The sequence below is a fragment of the Oncorhynchus mykiss genome, chromosome 30 (assembly GCF_057628025.1).
Source record: "Oncorhynchus mykiss isolate SJ-2025 chromosome 30, ASM5762802v1, whole genome shotgun sequence".
NCBI lineage: Eukaryota > Metazoa > Chordata > Actinopteri > Salmoniformes > Salmonidae > Oncorhynchus > Oncorhynchus mykiss.
The window spans coordinates 28,248,845-28,270,839 of NC_143051.1; the positions used below are offsets into that span (position 1 = coordinate 28,248,845).

Below are 21,995 nucleotides of genomic sequence, written 5' to 3' on the forward strand. Positions count from 1 at the left end.
GGAGCACCAACTGGACATAGTTAATGGGATATGAAAACACATATTGGTTCACAAGTTAATGACTCATTTTCTCAGGACATACAGTACTGTGTACTGGTTGTTTGTTTTTCTGTTGAACAATTCTGTAATCGTAGACTCAGTATTATACCGAATTCTATGAATATAATCCTTGACCCAGCATGTTGCACAATAGTTCTCAAAATGTGAGTGATTATTGCTGCAGAGAACGCGTCCGATTAAATTCAAAATTACGCAGTGTAAACATTTCACCATGACAAGAATGTGTTAAAAATAATATTACGAATAATCCTTTATTTATGCAGAAAAGTCACATTGAGATTCTCATTTTCATACGAGCCCAAGCAAGCAGCACACTTATAGTTAGTTACATATGAGACACAACACAACCTAAAAATAACAATGAATGAAAGTTAAAACAGTGCAAAGTGCATAAGAGAGCAGGTTTAAAAACATGTACAATCTGTGGTCAGCACATCCCTCCAATCTGGGATTTAAAATCATCAATCAGAATGAAATGATCCGAGTTGTAAACCCTTCTAGAAAACAATATGATGGGGCAGCACAGCTAAAAGCACTGTGTTGGGAACAATATATAAAATACAGTTCATTGATCTTAGACGGTCATTTCCATGACTCTGTTGGGTACGTTAAGCGCTTCGATATTTTGGCAGCGGAACCTAAAATGGCCTTCTAGACAAACATATAACATTGAGTCTGTGGCCTTACAGTTAAGGACGGCCATCCTGCTAACTGATAGAAGGTTCCAGTGATGTGAAAGAGGCTTTGTGTTTGTTACACATTTTAGAGCAGCATTCAGCATGGTTGATTCCTACGGCGACACACACACACACACGTACACAATTTCCTTATCACAAAACAGGGAAAGGACTTTGTTTTTATGTCCATAGTAGTTTATTATTTTCTTCATAGAACTGGATAGACAAATGGCCCACAAATTTGAATCCCATAGGTAACAATTCTCACATAAAATAAACACATCCAGCACCTGGTCAGCATCACTGTTAAATATTCTCAACATCCCATGGGAGTGATTACTGAAGAATTTATTCACGTTTTTTCTTAAATGTCATTTACAAAACAAAGACAACATACAATAGTGTTCCGTCATGTTGACAGTCTTGTCAAAGTGTTTTCCTTGATCTTTTTTTTGTTGTCCACATATTTTATACTCATACGTACAAACGTCTACAGTTTCTACACACAGTACAATGATAGCACGTTGATTTTTAAGTCACATTAAAAAACGGCAGTTTCATCTAAGTGGACATGAGCTTTAATTTACTGAGGGCGCCCTTTTGACGAGAACATGGTGGCCATTTTGAAATACTTACTTTTGGAAACCCATCTATTCTTGTGCCTGTTCATTAGGAAAGGGCGAAAGATATCCCTTTTATTGCTTTGATTTCTTTTCTCCTTGAACTTTAACCCCCACTGAAAGCAGAGAGAAGTACAACTATTTAACAGGATCACCAAAGACTTACCAACAACGGCATACTTAAAAAAAACATAGACAAAACTTGCACCAAGTCATCCCACTCTGACCAAAAGCGGTCGTAGAACTGATACTGTACATAAAGACCCAAAGTGTCACCATACGACAGCAATACAAAAGCAGCTCCTGCTTTGGACAAACAGACCAGGCATACGAACAGCCAGAGAGATCAGACACCACAAGCATGCTTAACATCCTGCTTATTGGGAAGGCTACTTTGACCAGCCTGCCACAGGGACCTTTGATCTTAGAGAGATATGAACAGAGAAAAGTTTAAAGGTTGATGGGTCTAAAACGAGAGTCCAGATTCTTATCCTGAATCTACGCGGAATCTAATGGGATAATGGCTGGGATTTTGACACTCCCCAAAACCACTCTGCAATTGGTAACACACGTCATTTGAATTTGCTTTGTACAAATGTCATGTGCTTTTCTCATGATTACCATGCAACCTGCCAGGCAATCACAGAGACAAAATACCGCTTTTCAGAGGAAAACATTTGTCTGGCGGAGGCCTAATCAGCAAAAGAGCGCCCAAGGTTGACAACTATAAAGAACATCACATTGATCTAGATATCTATTGCATTAGTCTTTTAGTTCATAGATATGTTAATAATGGCCCCTATTGACCTGTGCTCGTTCTTAGGGATGAAAACACCAGAACAACAGAAGTAGAAAAATATTTGGCACACACACTCACACATGCACGCACTCACACAAAGAGAGCACAACAGAGATCACAAATTCAATCTACACACATTGTTTTACACGTATCTTTCGCAAACTCACTCAAACACACTAGGTCTAGAACAAATGTGTCAGTTATGTGCACACACAAATAACAATAGATGTCACATACAGACATACGCAACACTAAAGAGATCCGATTTGAAGAAATCATTCCAGTACCACATCAGACACTGCTCTTGTACCAAGCACACAGCAACAGAGAAATCCCACAGGCCCAATCTGCCTGCAGTCAGATATCACACTCACACTACAGCTGAGCAATGGAGAGATCAGCTCTCTCACTGATTGTCACCACACTTGTGACACAAAGATTAAAAGGGATGGCGTGGACATGGTGACAAGTAAGCACATAATAATCAACAAAGGGCCAGATTCAACCAAGCCTGCCTTGCCAACGTACATGTCCTCCCTCTGAAGGGATTTTTTTTAGGGGGGGGGGGCAATAAATTGTACATTGTAAGTCGCTCTGTACATTGTACATTTGTACATTTCTTATCACAGGGAAAATAGTGTTTATATTACGGTTTGCATTTAATTGAGCCCTTCAAATGAATCTGGGAGTGACTAGTTGCTATAATCACATGAGCCGTATGACTGGAGGATAATGTTCTTCGTAACAGTGTATATGGATTCATTAATACTGCATTGCTTGGCGACTGAACAGGCCGACTTCGGTCCTCCTAGGTATAATGTTCTGTATGCCTTAATAGACAGCAGAGAGCGGGGCACATGCTGATGCAGAGAGCATAAGACCACTATGTGATAAGCAGGAAACATGAGTTGTAATCCTGGGCTCATTGATGTATTCGTTATTTTAAAGTAAACACATCCGAGATTTTCAAAATGAACGGATATCTCCACTGATGTGTTAAATAGGTTGTCATCGTATTTACTCGTCTTTGTCTGGCGTTGCAATATCTTTACAGGATCCTAATGATGCACTTTATCAATGTAGATCAATGTACATGAATGAGTGCCCCAGAGGTCTCATAGAACCCATTACAAAACCATACAGGATACATATGATGTAACTCTTTCTCCATCTCCCTCATACATACACACCATAAAATGATTTAGACATATGCAGTATTTCACTGCTTGAAGTAAATCTGATCTAGAACAACAAATACAGTAGTTGTTTAGTGTGCACGGGGATCCATAATAAATACAAATATAAAACTAAAAACGATCCCGTCAAATTGCCATCAATAAATAAACTCAAATATTGACCCCGTTATTGGTCATGTCATTATTTCAATACTTACAATATACCTTCAACACACATGTCGTCTGTTGTCTATATGATCAAATAACTAGTATCAATGTCAAGTGTGAACAAATAATATATATCATTCTTTTGAAGCAGGGAGCTTGGTGCATGTCACCTGGTAAGGGAAATATTGTTTGTAATATTCTCTTTCAGAGGAAGCCAATAAGAGATTTAAATGACAACGATCCTGCCCTTTCTTCCCCACAGATCCTAAAGGACAGAGGATATAAGATGCAAGCAATAGGCTGATCAACCAATGGGCTTCTATCATACGGCTTTCACTCATCAAGTCCATTCAGATTACAAAGGACAAGAAGCTTTGAAGTATGATTCACCACTATTATAATCAGCCAAAGCTGAAAAACATCAATTTAATATTCAAGTATTCATTTGAGCTCCGCTTTTTCAGCAGGAAGCTAAGTTACAGTGAAAGCTATTTTCAGGTGGAAATCTATTGGAGGGCATCTGTAACCTTATTTGAATGGCATGATGGTCAGCTTTGGATGCTAGGATGAATTGAGGGTGTATAGATGTTTGATCTCTTTTGTTGGGAAGAATCTATGATCAATTTATCCCCATTAAGCATTGTAGCTATCAAGCAGTATCTTTGCATCCTTTGGCAGTGGGTTATAAACTTGTATCTGTGTTGGCAGGATTTCATTCCGTCTAACCTGTAGGATCTCTTAGAAAGAAAACCCAATGTGCTATTTTATGCTGTGGTGAAGATGTCAGCTAGTCTGTGCAGGCTAAATGGGTTACATCAGCATTTTAAGTATGATGCTATCCTCATTTTTTCTCAGTAATCTGGGACCGTTGTGATAATGTTGATGACAGTCAGTTTTTTGGTGTTTAATGGGCTGAGATTGTATGGTTGGTCGGGCCCTGGTTGCAATGTGGCCACTGCAGCTACACTCTTCTGCCTTCTGGTGGTGAATTGTGCTACTGCAGCACCTGGCCCCGTGTTTCAGGCAGCTTTAGAGCCAGGAAACTGCCGGCTGCGAGTGCGCCCGCAGCGAACAAGATGGGCACAGCCTTGGTGATGCCTACGAAGGACTGGAAGATGCTTATGCCGAGGACAGCAGCCAGCTTGCAAAGGGCATTTAAGAAGCCAAATGCAGTTGTCCTAAAAAAGAGAAGATAATGGAAATTGGCAGAGTAACTTCTCAGAACTTAACATGAAAACTTAAATATGTTTTCAATAAAACTGCATAAAATACCCCTTTATTCACTGTGCAAGAAGGAGCTGTAACACTTAAAAAATGTGAGGTAGGTGCGCTTGCCTTTTATCCGAGGGGTACAGTTCCACAGTCAACACATCCAGGGCATTCCAGGAAGCTATGCTGATGCCGCCGAAGAGACATAAGAGGGCGATCATTCCCGACTCGGTACTGCCGAATGACAGGAAGAAACAGCTGACACAAGATATGACACTTGATCCCGCTGTGTAGGAAAAGAGATTGAGGGCGAAGAGAAAGAGAGAGAGAAAAAAATCAAAGATAAGGGCTCTTTCTGTAGTAGGCTAATCATGAAATACTGTGGTATAGTAAAGCCTGCATGGTTCATGTATCATCAGATGTATGATCTCACAAGAAGCACCTTTTCTTTGAATGTTGTATAAAGCATTAATAACACATTCATGAAGGCGTGACATACCCAACATCCTCAGACGTCCAATTTTGTCCATCAGCAGGGCTGACACAATGTTGCCGGGTAACACGGCCAATGTGCCCAGGAAACTGACAAAGTAGATCATGTAGGCGTTGTTGTCATCAGTGAAGTCCAACAGACAGCCTTCCTTGTTGTGTAGGAAGGTGCTGTTTACAAGTTTGCTGTTGATGATTCTGTTCTGGAACAAGTCTGACAAGAGAATTGAAAGCAAGAGAGGTGTCAAGAAAGGGCCACGGGTAGGATACTGCCCAGTTCAATGCTAGGCAATATTCTAAGCTCTACTCTATATCGTTTTATGCTTCTGGTTTTGGGAGAGACTTTACCTGTATTGTAAAAGAGAGTTGCGATAAAGGTGCAGTTTCTGAAGAAGCTTCTGCTAGAGGTGATGTCCTCGAAGTAGCACTCCTCAAACACTGAGTCCTCAAACACCATGGACTTCATCTTAAGGTTGATGAACCTTGCGGACAATGATAAAGTTAGAAAGACCTTGTATTTAACGGCCCAGCTGTGTTAGAGTCGACTACCAATTAGTGTCCATTGCATGGTTGTGAAATTAAGGCCAGCACAGTTAACCATTCCTGATTAGATACAGAAAGGCATATTGCAAATTCACAAAGTTCTGTGTAATATCATGAGGACTGACTTGTCGTTGAAGTACTGTCCTTGGCGGTGCACCTGGTTCTCCAAGGTGAAGTTAAAAGTGACATGCTCCACTCGCTCCTTGGTGAAGAACTTGGTGCGCGAGGCATATTCCTGCTTCTGGATGTACTTGATCATGTCAGGGAACCACACTGTCAGCCCATAGTAGCTGGGGGAGAAGTAAAATACAAAAGTGGTTCAACCAAATAAACATGATTACGTTACTTCATTTTTTCACTATGTTGAAATCAGTTGAGATAAGTATGAACCTCAATGGCCGGCCTGTTAAGATGGCAGGAGACATGATCTTTTAGAACCTTTTCAGATTTGATATGATAAAACATTTCTTGAGCTTTCTGATTGATCAGAAAATAACCGGTTTGTGCACAGGCCGCTGATAACAACTAAGGTCATGGTCCTGGTTCTGCTACCTGAACGACATGGTAAACCAGACAGCCATCATCATGAAGGTGGTCCTTCTGTACTCTGGATTGAAGATGGCCAAGAAGTTACTCCGCACCTATAGCAACCCACAGAAAAGTACTAAGATATGCACCTAGGTTTTTACAGCTGAGTCGGTTTAAAAACACAAAAACACACTATAAAACCCACTTAGCATAAATTGGGCTTTGGTCGTTTCGGATAAAACGCCTGCTGAGTGGCGTACATAATCTATGCAGTCTCAAACAGTAAATGAACATATACTGTGTGAAATATAAAATATATACACATAAAACCATCATTTTTTCATACCTGTATAGGATCTTAAACATGACGCTTACCTGGTGGAATAGGCTGGTCAGCTTCAATTTATAGCGTCGCAAAGTTGATATGTCTCCACCCATGTCCACCAGCTCATCCATCTGCTTTACAGTCTTGATGGTGGTGACCTGGGAAAACAATACCTTCCATTTTCAACTCATCTGTATGCAGTACATGTATACAGTGCCTTGCGAAAGTATTCGGCCCCCTTGAACTTTGCGACCTTTTGCCACATTTCAGGCTTCAAACATAAAGATATAAAACTGTATTTTTTTGTGAAGAATCAATAACAAGTGGGACACAATCATGAAGTGGAACGACATTTATTGGATATTTCAAACTTTTTTAACAAATCAAAAACTGAAAAATTGGGCGTGCAAAATTATTCAGCCCCCTTAAGTTAATACTTTGTAGCGCCACCTTTTGCTGCGATTACAGCTGTAAGTCGCTTGGGGTATGTCTCTATCAGTTTTGCACATCGAGAGACTGACATTTTTTCCCATTCCTCCTTGCAAAACAGCTCGAGCTCAGTGAGGTTGGATGGAGAGCATTTGTGAACAGCAGTTTTCAGTTCTTTCCACAGATTCTCGATTGGATTCAGGTCTGGACTTTGACTTGGCCATTCTAACACCTGGATATGTTTATTTTTTAACCATTCCATTGTAGATTTTGCTTTATGTTTTGGATCATTGTCTTGTTGGAAGACAAATCTCCGTCCCAGTCTCAGGTCTTTTGCAGACTCCATCAGGTTCTTCCAGAATGGTCCTGTATTTGGCTCCATCCATCTTCCCATCAATTTGAACCATCTTCCCTGTCCCTGATGAAGAAAGGCAGGCCCAAACCATGATGCTGCCACCACCATGTTTGACAGTGGGGATGGTGTGTTCAGCTGTGTTGCTTTTACGCCAAACATAACGTTTTGCATTGTTGCCAAAAAGTTCAATTTTGGTTTCATCTGACCAGAGCACCTTCTTCCACATGTTTGGTGTGTCTCCCAGGTGGCTTGTGGCAAACTTTAAACGACACTTTTTATGGATATCTTTAAGAAATGGCTTTCTTCTTGCCACTCTCCCATAAAGGCCAGATTTGTGCAATATACGACTGATTGTTGTCCTATGGACAGAGTCTCGCACCTCAGCTGTAGATCTCTGCAGTTCATCCAGAGTGATCATGGGCCTCTTGGCTGCATCTCTGATCAGTCTTCTCCTTGTATGAGCTGAAAGTTTAGAGGGACGGCCAGGTCTTGGTAGATTTGCAGTGGTCTGATACTCCTTCCACTTCAATATTATCGCTTGCACAGTGCTCCTTGGGATGTTTAAAGCTTGGGAAATATTTTTGTATCCAAATCCGGCTTTAAACTTCTTCACAACAGTATCTCGGACCTGCCTGGTGTGTTCCTTGTTCTTCATGATGCTCTCTGCGCTTTTAACGGACCTCTGAGACTATCACAGTGCAGGTGCATTTATACGGAGACTTGATTACACACAGGTGGATTGTATTTATCATCATTAGTCATTTAGGTCAACATTGGATCATTCAGAGATCCTCACTGAACTTCTGGAGAGAGTTTGCTGCACTGAAAGTAAAGGGGCTGAATAATTTTGCACGCCCAATTTTTCAGTTTTTGATTTGTTAAAAAAGTTTGAAATATCCAATAAATGTCGTTCCACTTCATGATTGTGTCCCACTTGTTGTTGATTCTTCACAAAAAAATACAGTTTTATATCTTTATGCTTGAAGCCTGAAATGTGGCAAAAGGTCGCAAAGTTCAAGGGGGCCGAATACTTTCGCAAGGCACTGTACATTAGGTCAGATTAGATTAGAACAACTCCATTTTCCTGTGAGGGAAATTCCCGTTTGGAGTGGTAAAAAAATTAACAAAAAAATAGCAGGTCTAGCATATGCAGTAAACAAATAATAGTCTCATCACATACTTCCAGCCTGGGGACGAGGTTACACAGAAATAAACAGCTAGGACAGGACAATACAACATCATAAACCCTTTCTGCAGAAGAACCTTTCAATTCAAAGACTTTACATATTTGTCTCAGACATACTCACAGAAAACACCTTCTCTGGGTGTCCCTTTGCTCTCATGTTGGTGTCGTGAACTTGTTTCAGAATCATCCAGCCTTCGTCGTGTTTGCCGTTCTGTTGGGAAATGATCGCATAGTTCATCAAAAACACTTACAGTTGAAACACATTACGAGTATTGTGAAACATCATGTCTGTGTGAAGTATCTAAGGGTTTACTGTAATGTGCCTGAATTTGGAATAAAACCTTATATTTTGGGTTATGCTAGTAAAGTAAGTAGTGCGAAGCTCAAAAATCAATGTGGACAGTGCATTCACAAAGTATTCAGACCTCTTGACCTTTCCACATTTTGTTACCTTATTCTAAAATGGATTCCATCGTTTTTTCCCCTCATCAATCTACAAATTGAAGCACCTTTGGCAGTGATTACAGCCTTGAGTCTTCTTGGGTATGATGCTACAAGCTTGGCACACCTGTATTTGGGGAGTTTCTCCCATTCTTCTCTGCAGATCCTTAAGCTTTGTCAGGTTGGATGGGGAGCATCGCTGCACAGTTATTTTCAGGTCTCTCCAGAGATGTTCGATTGGGCCCAAGTCCAGGCTCTGGCTGGGCCACTCAAGGACATTCAGACACTTGTCCCGAAGCCACTCCTTCACCCATCTCCACAGAGAAACTCTAGAGCTCCTCTGTTTATTCAAGCTCAAGTACTGCCATAGATTTTCAAGACGAAACTGTAACTAGATCACTCAGGATCATCATACTTATTCAACGTCATCTTGGTAAGCAACTCCAGTGTATATTTGGCCTTGTGTTTTAGGTTGTCCTGCTGAAAGGTGAATTTGTCTCACAGTGTCTGTAGGAAAGCAAACTGAAGTAGGTTTTTCTTCTAGGATTTTTCCTGTGCTTAGCTCTATTCAGTTTATTTTTATCCTAAATAACAAGCATTCCAATAACATGATGCAGCCACCACAATACTTGAAAATATGAAGAGTGGTACTTAGTGACGCGTTGTGTTGGATTTGCCCCAAACATAACACTTTGTGTTCAGGAAAGAAAGTTCATTTCTTTGCCACATTTTTTGCAGTTTTACTTTAATGTTTTGAAGAAAAAAAAATCTACACAGGCTTCCTTATTTTCACTCTTTCATTTAGGTTAGTATTGTGGAGTAGCTACAATGTTGTTGATCCATCCTCAGATCTCTCCTATCACAGCCATTAAACTCTGTAACTGTTTTAAAGTCACCATTGATTGGTCTCATGGTGAAATTCCTGAGCGGTTATCTAACTCTTTGGCAACTGAGTTAGGAAGGACACCTGTATCTTTGTAGTGACAGGGTGTATTGATACACCATCCAATGTGTAATTCATAACTTTACCATGGTCAAAGAGATATTAAACGTATGCTTTCCATGTAAATAAGGTATTTCTGTATTTTTTTTTTTTTAATACATTTGCAAAAATGTCTATAAACCTGTTTTTGTTTTGTCATTATGGGGTATTGTGTGTAGATTGATGAGGAACATTTTTTATTGAATCCATTTTAGAATAAGGCTGTAACGTAACAAAATGTGGAAACAGTCTGAATGAAGAAAAGGGGTCTGAATACCTTCCGAATGCACTGTAAATCTGAAGAATTGAAAATACTAAATTAACAATATCCCAGATTGTGCCTTTAAAGGTATGATCTGCCTATATTTACTGCGGTTCAATAGCCAACTCAGGTAATGATATCTTAGGCATCAAATTATTGAGGTCAGAATTGGACTTGGGTAAACTGCTTCTATATGGACTTGTGAGAAAGCAACCCTTGCTTACCTCTAAGAAGAAGCGAGGGCTTTCTGGCATGGTGGTGAGAGAAGCAATAGCTGCAACAGAGGGAAATGCACACACCAGGACGAACACACGCCAGCTGTGGAACTGGTACGCAGAGCCCATCTGGAAACTCCAGCCTGGGAGGAGAGGAAGCAGAGAGAGAGAAATGGGACGAAGCACAAACTGTATCCCTGCGTAATCACTAGATACAACTTTGTGATAAGGCACTTTGAGGGCTTTTGGGGCCATAGCCGTGATGATTGAATTCCCGCCATAGGCTACTCACCATAGTGTGGGATGATGGCCCATGCCATAGCTGAGGCATAGATGCCACCAATCATCCAGAACATGCAGAGCCAACTGAGGTGCTCCCCACGTTTCTCCTGGGCCAGAAACTCTGAGTAGTAGGAGAACACAATGGGGATGGAACCACCGATCCTGAAACGATTAGCATGGAGAAACAAACCACTGGAGGTTAAATGAAATCAAACTTGAAGATCATATTTGTTGGTAGGAGTGCTACAAAGCTTCCCGAGATGGTGCTATTGGGATGAAAGGTCATTCTTAGCATTAAAGCCAAGAAAATCTAACTCTCCTAATTATTAACAGTGCCTTCAGAAAGTATTCATACCCCTTGAATTATTCCACATTTTGTTGTGTTGCAGCCTGAATTCAAATATATATTTTTTTCTCAACCATCAACACACAGTAAGTACCCTATAATGACAAAGTGAAAACATGTTTTTAGACATTTTTGCAAATTTGGGGAAAATTAAATACAAAATATCTTAGAATCACCTTTGGCAGCGATTACAGCTCATAGTCTTTCTGGGTAAGTATCTAAGAGCTTTGCAAACCTTGATTGTAAAATATTTGCACATCACTCATTTTAAAATTCTTCAAGCTCTGTCAAGTTGGTTGTTGATCACTGCTAGACAGCCATTTTCAAGTCCTGCCATAGATTTCCAAGACGAAACTGTAACTAGATTACTCAGGAATATTCAATGTCATCTTGTTAAGCAACTCCACTGTATATTTGGTATTGTGTTTTAGGTTATTGATCTGCTGAAAGGTGAATTTGTCTCACAGTGTCTGTAGGAAAGCAAACTGAAGTAGGTTTTTCTTCTAGGATTTTTCCTGTGCTTAGCTCTATTCAGTTTATTTTTTATCCTAAATAACAAGCATTCCAATAACATGATGCAGCCACCACAATGCTTGAAAATATGAAGAGTGGTACTCAGTGATGTGTTGTGTTGGATTTGACCCAAACATAACGCTTTGTATTCAGGACAGAAAGTGAATTTCTTTGCCACATTTTTTGCAGTTTTACGTTAATGCCTTAATGCAAACAGGATGCATGTTTTGAAAAAAAAAAAATCTATACAGGCTTCCTTATTTTCAACTCTTTCATTTAGGTTAGTATTGAGGAGTAGCTACAATGTTGTTGATCCATCCTCAGTTTTCTCCTATCACAGCCATTAAACTCTGTAACTGTTTTAAAGTCACCATTGATTGGTCTCATGGTGAAATTCCTGAGCGGTTATCTAACTCTTTGGCAACTGAGTTAGGAAGGACACCTGTATCTTTGTAGTGACAGGGTGTGTTGATTACATCCAAAGTGTAAGTCATAACTTTACCATGCTCAAAGAGATATTCAATTTATATATCTACCAATAGGTGTCCTTCTTTGCGAGTCATTGGAAAACATCCCTGGTCTTTGTGGTTGAATCTATGCTGGAAATTCACTGCTCGACTGAGGGACCTTACAGATAATTGTATGTGTGGGGTACAGATATGAGGTAGTCATTTATAAATACTATTAAACCCTATTATTGCACACAGAAAAAAAAAAGTCAAGGGGTGTGAATATTTTCTGAAGGCACTGCAACAATATTAAAAAGCCCTTAAGCCCACCTGCATCTGTGTGTCACTCATTCACCATCCATCAGTTTTCAGAATCTTACCCAACACCAGAAAGTAGTCTGCATAAGAGAAAGGTGCTGTAGCCCTGAACAAAGGAGGAGAAGAAGGAGAAGACACTGTTGATGGAGAGACAGATGAGAAGGGACTGCCGTCGGCCGATCCGGTCAGCGAGCCCACCCCACACGAATGCCCCGACCATCATTCCCAGATAAACAATCAGACCTGCAGAGGACGGAGAGAGACAATGAGAGAGATTCATGTTTCAATCAGACCTGTGCATACAGCTGCTTTATTTGCTAACCTTGGGCACAACACGTGGGTCGTTTCAACCCAAAAAGCACAAGAGGATTTCAACACCCACCCATCTCAGATTGTTCTGAAATCGTTTATGTTGTTAGAAACAGATAAAATTAGCATTCCTGCAACATTATTTTGTTGAAATATCATTTGACCTCTTTGAAGTTATGCTAATTGATTGCACCCAAATTGCCATTGAAATGTATAGGATTCATATAATATTGAATAAATATAGTACCTAACTTTTTTCTAACAATGAGTTAGACATGAGGAATCAAAATAAACGGTCAAACGTTTATATTATATGAATCCTATATATTAAAATGGCCAATTTGGGTGCAATCAATTAACAAAATAACGATGCAAGAATGCTAATCTGATCGGTTTGGGTTCCAAGTTCTACGGTAAATCCCTCACATCTTGAGACTTTGTTATCACAACTCACATAAATGACTGTCTTGCAATGTACTACCCCAAAAAGATTTGCATTTGTGCTATCTGCCAATTGCATTGTGTAAACCTGCGGTCAGGTGTGTGTGGGCAGACACCGTCATACACTCACACACACACACCGTCATACACTCACAGACACACAAACAGGCAGATACACACACACACACACACACACACACACACACACACACACACACACACACACACACACACACACACACACACACACACACACCACACACACACACACACAAAGCTCAAGGGCAGTGAAAGGGGGAGGTGTGGGATGGAGGAGGCTATTTATAGATGGTTTTCCCTTTTATGTGAGAATGAACTCTCTGTCAGCGGAAGAGGAAGGAACGTGTCAGGAGACAGACAGACGTGTCCGAGAGACAAGATCAAAGCAAGCTGCAGAGCATGCTTTACCGCAGAACGACAGGGTTTAATTGAATTTGCATTGGGACCGATAAATCCCCCCACATACTGTATGACACTCGATCAGAGAAATACAGTCTTCAACACGCTCCAAAAAAATGTAAGGGTTCACTTACCTAGCATGTAAATCAATCAAATCAGTTAAAAAGACACAGTTTAAGGGTCACACTTACCCAACATGCCCTTGCTTTCCTCTGACAGACACATATCTTTCTCGGCGCTGGGGAGCACAAAGCCCACTACGAAGATCTCCACACCGTCTGCCATGAGTGCCAGCCCCAGCACAAAGTAGAGAGTCCACTGGAACTTCCCATGGCCACACTCCTGCAGGATGGTCTCGTACTGCTGGGCTAGCTCTTCTTGGTCCTTCCGCCGTTCCCCCTCAAACTGTGCCATGTCCCTGAACTGCTGCCCATCTCCCCCTGCTAGGCCGTCAGCAGCCTTGCTCGAGTCAGCGCGGGGAATGCCCTGGTACTCGCCCTCGTAGATCTCGTCGTCTTCGTCGTGACCTTCTGTGGAGTCGCTGTGGCCACCTTCCTCGTCATTGGCTGCCTGGCTGTCGCCCCGGTAGTAACCACCGTCCTGCCCCCCAGGCACTACAGGGTAGTCATCGTCGTCGTTTTCCTCAAAGCGGGCGTAGGAGCGTTTGCTGTACTCGTCGGTCATCTTGTCCACACCACGGCCCACTTTCTTGGCCGCCTGGCGCTTGACCTCTTTGGCAATGTCTTTGGCGCCCTTTATAAAGGCTGTCTTGTTCTGATAGCCGTCCTCCATTATTGAAGTGTTGAGGAATCTCAAAGGCAGGGGTTTATCACCTGAAAAGTAGGTTGTGAACTCAGGAATCTCTGGGGAGTGTTTCTGTCAGGTAGCGTTCCAGTTTACCCTCAACAGGGTGGCGGAGAGTTGAGCTGAATTGGATCACAGGGCCCGCTTTGTGATGGACAGCTCCTATACAGAGGGAAAGCGCAAACACGTTGTCAGTCACATGGACCATACTTCAGAATCAGGGTTGGGGTCAATATAATTGTAAACAAATACCGTATAGTTTAAAACATGTTTGAAACCATAATTGTGATCGAATGGAGTCCTTGCATCCATAGCTCCATCCCTCAGCTCTTTATCAAAACAAGTGGTGGGTTGCAATTTGTTGTTTTGTGAATCCCAGATTGCCCCTTTAAGTACCATTCCATCTCTATAATGCTCAATAAATGAGTAAGCCTGTTACTGTTGCTAGGGGGAGAGTATTTCTAAGCAGTTGCCAAGCAGCATCTTATCTCAATTTGCACTCTCTGAACTGATTAGGAATGGCTTACTGTTCTCCTGTTGACATATTGTGTCTGGTGTCCATCTGATAACCACTCAACACCAGGGAAACTATAGCAGGGACATACTGAGAAGGGTAGCAGCAATTCCTCGTGGACTGTGGATTCATTGATAAGTCAAAAGCAATATTTTTTCAAACATATGGAAAGGACATTTTAAATAATATAAATTAAGAGTATGAATCCAAGTGTGTATTATTGCAATGCACAAACAATGTTGCTTTTGACTTATACTGCTATATTTAAAAATGGCCTCTCTCACATGTTAAGATGCAGAATCGACCATACTGGAAGTAAAAAGCCTGTCAAATGTGGATAACACTTAGTGAAGAGGTGACTCCGGGATGCTGGCATTCTGGGCCCATCTTAATCTTTTATTTTTATTGGCCAGTCTGAGATATGGCTTTTTCTTTGCAACTCTGCCTAGAATGCCAGCATTCCGGAGTCGCCTGTTCACTGTTTTCAGCTGTGCTAACATAATTTCAAAAGGCTTTTTTAATGATCAATTAGCCTTTTAAAATGATAAACTTGGATTAGCTAACACAACGTGCCATTGGAACACAGGAGGCCTCTGTACGCCTGTGGATATATTCCATTAAAAATCAGCAGTTTCCAGCTACAATAGTCATTTAAAACATTAACAATGTCTACACTGTATTTCTGATCAATTTGATGTTATTTTAATAGACAAAAATTGTGCTTTTCTTTCAAAAACAAACTTCTGAACAGTAGTGTATATATATTTTCATCAATCTACACACAATTCTCCATAATGACAAAGAGAAAATGTTTTTTTTTTATAAATGTTTGCAAATGTATTTGCAAATTAAAAAACATGAATACCTTATTTACATAAGTATTCAGACCCTTGCTATTAAACTCTAAATTGAGCTCAGGTGCATCCTGTTTCCATTGATCATCCTTGAGATGTTTCTACAACTTGATTGGAGTCCAACTGTGGTAAATTCAATTGGTCGGACATGATTTGGAAAGACACACACCTGTCTATATAAGGTCCCACAGTTGACAGTGCATGTCAGAGCCAAGCCATGAGGTCTAAGGAATTGTCTGTAGAGCTCAGAGACATGATTGTGCTGAGGCACAGATTTTCTATTTAACATTTTTTTAACTAGGAAAGTCAGTTAACAACAAATTCTTATTTACAATGACGGCCTACACCAGCCAACCCTGGACGACACTGAGCCAATTGTGCACCACCCTATGGGACTCTCAATCACGGCCGGTTGTGATACAGCCTGGATTCGTACCAGGGTGTCTGTAGTGACACCTCTACCACTGAGATGCAGTGCCTTAGACAGCTGCACCACTCGAGAGCAGATCTGGGGAAGGGCACCAAAACAATTCTACAGCATTGAAGATACCAAAGAACAAAGTGGCCGCCATTATTCTTAAATGGAAGAAGTTTGGAACCACCAAGACTCTTCCTAGAGCTGGCAGCCCAGCCAAACTGAGCAATCTGGGGAGAAGAACCTTGGTCAGGGAGTTGACCAAGAACCCGATGGTCACTCTGACATAGTTCCAGAATTCCTCTGTGGAGATGGGAGAACCTTCCAGAAGGACAACCATCTCTGCAGCACTCCACCAATTAGGCCTTTATGGTAGAGTGGCCAGACAAAAGCCCCTCCTCAGTAAAAGGCACATGACAGCCCGCTTGGAGTTTGCCAAAAGGCACCTAAAGGACTCAGAACATGAGAAACAAGATTCTCTGGTCTGATGAAACCAAGATTGAACTCTTTGGCCTGAATGCCAAGTGTCACGTCTGGAGGAAACCTGGCACCATCCCTTCGGTGAAGCATGGTGGTGGCAGAATCATGCTGTGGGGATGTTATTCAGCGGTAGGGACTGGGAGACTAGTCAGGATCGAGGGAAAGATGAACGGATTAAAGTACAGAGAAATCCTTGATGAAAACCTGCTGCAGGGAGCTCAGGACCTCAGACTGGGGCGAAGGTTCACCTTCCAACAGGACAACATCCCCAAGCCCATAGCCAAGGCAACACAGAAGCAGCATTGCGAACGAGTCTCTGAATGTCCTTGAGTGGGCCAGCCAGAGCTCGGACTTGAATCCAACCGAACATCTCTGGAGAGAACTGAAAATAGCTGTGCAGCAACGCTCCCCATCCAACCTGACAGAGCTTGAGAAAAATGGGAGAAACTCCCCAAATACAGGTGTGCCGAGCTTGTAGCGTCATACCCAAGAAGACTCAAGGCTGTAATCGCTGCCAAAGGTGCTTCAACAAAGTACTGAGTAAAGGTTCTGAATACAGGGTCTGAATACTTATGTAAATGTAATATTTCAGTTGTGTATTTTTAATACATTTGTAAACATGTCTAAAAACCTGTTTTTATGGGGTATTGTGTGTAGATTGATGAGGGAAAAAAACAATTGAATCCATTTTAGAATATGGCTGTAACGTAACAAAATGTGGAAAAAATCAAGGGGTCTGAATACTTTGCGAATGCACTGTATATACGCTGAGATACAGTTTCCTGTTCCCCAAAGTCAGATTTAAAATAGTGGCCACCATTAGAGAAGGTGGGAATATTTTGATACAATCAGCATCACCGATAACAATATTATTTGGGAGCCTTTTATCTACAGTATGTCTGCCTATCACAGCGGTAAACGTGCAATGGTCTCTTTCTCAAAATGTGAAACAAATAAATATAGCATTTATTAGTATAGCATTGGATTTTGTAAGACAATGATGAACAGATGTGTTGATACAAGAATTTAAATTTGTTACAGAATCAAATGGGTTGGTCAAATTGTAACTGAGCTTCAAATGCAATGTTTTGAACTGGCTGCCCAGGGGGATGGGCTGTATGTCCTTGCCATTTTATCTTTCTGCTTTTTACAATTCATTATTATCTCAATCTATGGACGTGGCCACATTTTCCTTGACAACAAAATACCAAAAGCCCATTGTACAAGGCTGAAACCCAGTATTTGTATTTTGTATGTATTTTGTTGAAACAGCTGTCCACTTCATCTTTGACAAGGACTGGAGATAAACTCTAATGCTCTTCTATACCTATAATGCCATTTTGGGGTGTTTAAAGCGGTGCCTGCTTTAAATGGTTAATGAGGATTATTAATCCTCTCATGTCATGTGTTGGGATTATACGAAGGGAAAACAATAGTACAGGAGTGAGAGGATTAACTTTTTGCATCAAGACTGTGTTCAGAGAATCAGATTGATTTCAAAGCTTTGGGAGGTTCAAGACTGTGAGCAGATGGGAGGGGAGAGAAACATCTAGAGAGTGATAGTGAGAGGGCGGAAGAAAGCAAAGGAAGTGAGACAGGACATGATACAATGCACAGACAGAATGGAAGAGATACATTGAGAAAAGGGGAGATAGAACTTGAGAGAGAGAGGAGAGAGAGTGAGCGGGAGAGCCTTCTTCAGGGAATTCCTTCCTGACAACAGGGTGGCAGACAACATGATTAAAGAGCCACTGGGTGACCCATTAGCCTAAGAGGTGCCTGCCAAAAGCAGCAAGAGTGAGGATGAAACTGGGTACAGCAATGACAACACATCCATCTATTTAGAAAAAAACTGTCAGATATACTATATTTTAGTCAGTAACGTCCACACGATTGCACATGTGGGGTCAGAGATGGGGACAAGACTCACTTTAACACATATTGGTCCTAAAATGCAAACCCCGCTTTCCTGGCGTCCCAGTACTTTACCATCCCACTTCTCACATGAAGGTGACAAATTCAAGGGGGTAGTCCGACCATGACCTGAACCAGAGGCCCTGTGACTGTCAGTCCCAACAGTCCAACGTCCCCTTGACAAGTTCATTGGGTGGCCTGGGTAAACGATTGAAAGGAATGCGAGTCTTATTTAGTTATTTCTTGCTTTTCTAAAGTCTACCAACCTTGCCACCAGGCATACCAGCTAAAATAGATAGACAAGCTAGCTACTCCAACTTGATATATAGCCTGCAATGGCTTCTTGGTTGCTAGTTATGAGAGATTGGGAACCTATCTGGGCTAGCTAAAGCCAACTTCATAAAATTGCTGTGGCTTGTAGTATTACAGAGAGAAAAAAAAATATTTTTACAAACTTGTGGGGGACATGTGCCACTGGGCATGACGCCTCTGCATGCCAAAAAATCTAAATCTACAGGCACTAAATATGCTAATTATGTTGTGCAGGCATTATTATTTTAATGGTCAATGAAACATGTATTTGTTAAGAGAAATAGTAAACCCGTTGAACATTAGCAACAAATGGCGCCATCTGAGACAAGGTCGTCATATGGAGGCAAAGCATGCAAGCATTGGCTTGCCAAAAGTGGCGAGGCTTTAATTAGACCTCAATATGATGGTCCATCTGAGATCTTTGCAAGGTCATACATGTACGTTTATTATGTCAGAAATTGTCTGCCAATAACTTGCATTACGGACGGTTGGCATTCAGTCGACATGAAATCCCCCCTTTACCATCCCCCTCACCAACACAATCACGATGAATCGCCTTCGTGAAGGACAATTGCAAAATTATAACACATTTGTCAAAACACAAGGCAATACGACTGCGAAAATTAAGATAGTATGCTAGTAATATAATATATTTAGGGGTAGCCAATAATTCAATATTTAACTCAGTACAACAAAAGCAGCGCGTCTTTTACAACTGACTTAAAGCAATTAGCAGAATTGTTGATCTAAATTCAATATTCAACATATTATTTTCGGAAAAATCTATATTTTTTAAACCGAACGCAGTTCCAATCGTATTATTTGAAGAGATATGGCATTGTCGTGACTGCATTTTTTACGCAGGGCTGCGGGATGATGTGGATATAATGTTAGACAGGATACTGTCATGTTAAATAGGCAATAAGAAATATCCACAATTTGAGTCTGAATCGACGCATAAATAGATAGGCTGCATTTCAATAAAACGCAAGATGATTTTCACACCCTAAATCGTGGCCCGTGCGCAAGATCTTTTGGGATGCACGCACATCCAGATAACAACGGGGTAACGTTAGGCTTATGTAGGCTAATTATAACTAATTTGTTGAGTTTCATTTTAGTAAAGGTAACAGCATCATCTCACCGTAATTATGATTTGATTTTCACTATATCCCCAGCTTGAATTGTGTCCACAGGATGACTGTACGTTTGATGCTGCTGCTGCTGGTCAAACGTGGATAGGCTCCCCGTAACCCAACTGACTGAAGAGGAAGCGTGAAGCGAGAAACAAGAAGTACCACCTCAGTGGGTACCAAACGTAGCATCGTGGATCCCCTCCCCCCAATCGAAAATGTTTGGTCCTCGGCATAAATAGACCATTCACTCACCTTGCCACGGTCTATCTTATTGGTGCTATAGTGGTTCTCAAGTGAATCATTTATCTTAACCCGTATTTCAAACAATTTGAAAGTATTAACATCCATTTAGTTTAGATGTTGCCTACCACACCCTCTCATCATCCCACACACTATTCGAATCATGTGTAGCCTACATGTGAAAGAAAGCAACCATGACGTGTAGCCTATTTATATTCATAACATGATGGTATGTTTGTTTCAATACGAACTAATGTATGCTAGGCTTTGGCTGTATTAGGTCTACACACTCTAAATTAAAATGATATTTACCGCGCATGCAAACATGTATAGTATATACTAGGAATTGCCTCCCTTTCAGTGATAGCCTACACTTAAGTTACCAATATTGGTATTACTCTGCTCCAATTCAATGTTCGCATAGAACAGCTTCGATATGATCCGTAAAAAAATAAATATATAGTTGAAACATGACCCATAGTTATCCCTAATCAACAGGCATATTCATAAGAGATATCTGAAACAATGTTTTCCATGTAACTGAACATGTCTCCCTGAGTTGAATATCAAAGTGCCCCCCCCCACACACCTGCTCCTGTTTCTATGCCAACCACTGGTCCATTCCACATAATGACATCATAGACAAGATGCTGAAGAAACCAGTAAGCTTAATAATAAAGCTTAAATTATTTAACATATGTTATTCTACCGCTATGAAAATAGCTAACATATTTTTAAGGGGGGTTTAATTTACCAACCTAATATAGGGTTTTAAGCCTCTTCGTTTGCACGCATTAAAACTCATAACTGCTTAATATTTCAAATGTCAATATCATAGGTCAGGATAGGTACAATAAGTCTCATTCATAATGCAAGGGAACATTATCCACCTAAAAAAACAGAGAAACACTTTTTTCACGCCACTTTTATAAAGCTACCACTGGAATGTTATTTTTTTGCAGCAGGTTAGGAGACTGAGGTTAAGGTTAGGAAAAGAGTTAGGGTTAGCAACAACAAAAAAGCTCTCCTAACCTGCTATGAAAATCACTTCCGGTCGTAGCTTTATCGAAGTGGCGTGAAATGAGTGCATACCTAAAAAAAAACAGATACCCTGGAACTGGGGTGGCAGGGTAGAATGGTGGTTAGAGCCTTGGACTAGTAACTGGAATGTTGCAAGTTCAAACCCCTGAGCTGACAAGGTACAAATTTGTCGTTCTGCCCCTGAACAGGCAGTTAACCCACTGTTTCTAGGCCGTCATTGAAAATAAGAATTTGTTCTTAACTGACTTTCCTAGTTAAATAAAGGTAAAACAAAAAACAACCGGAAGATTCTCATGACCAGAAGACATTTTACCTCAACCTTGTTTTCTTGTTGTTGACCTAGGTTTGGCCTGATACACTTAAAATCCTGTCTCCATGGTCAAGCTATGTTGGGTCCATTCACAATTAACTTTGTGTCCAATTCTGATCATTCTAAAGGCCGATTTCAGTCCCCGTTTTCAACTGGGGCTTGGTGGTATCAACCAATTTTAATCTTCAAGAATCAATATTGTTAATTTAAATGATCAAAAATGGCTTAAAATATCAGAGTAGGATTATGCAGCCCTATACATCCTCCTCCATAACCCACTACATCAGACAAGTGGTATCTGCAATAACCATGGCAACAGACTGAGTGAGAACCACATTCAACATGGAGGCAGCACAGATGTTTTTTTTCTAGTTTGGAAGCATATATATTTGTAATCCACTCAAAGCACTGCCTAT

The 21,995-nt window shown here is 40.9% G+C and overlaps 1 protein-coding gene across 1 annotated transcript; it reads right to left on the reverse strand.

Moving 5' to 3' along the window:
• Positions 1-910: 910 nt before the first annotated feature.
• Positions 911-20,391, reverse strand: LOC110488212 (synaptic vesicle glycoprotein 2A). The gene is made up of 13 exons (XM_021560329.3): positions 19,997-20,391; positions 13,751-14,525; positions 12,434-12,614; positions 10,756-10,907; positions 10,473-10,606; positions 8,685-8,774; positions 6,644-6,751; positions 6,293-6,381; positions 5,866-6,030; positions 5,546-5,679; positions 5,208-5,411; positions 4,835-4,994; positions 911-4,677 (listed from the first exon to the last, which is right to left on the reverse strand). The coding sequence occupies exons 2-13, from the start codon at positions 14,349-14,351 to the stop codon at positions 4,494-4,496; spliced, it is 2,202 nt and encodes a 733-aa protein (XP_021416004.1). The 5' UTR covers positions 14,352-14,525; positions 19,997-20,391; the 3' UTR covers positions 911-4,493.
• Positions 20,392-21,995: the final 1,604 nt, after the last annotated feature.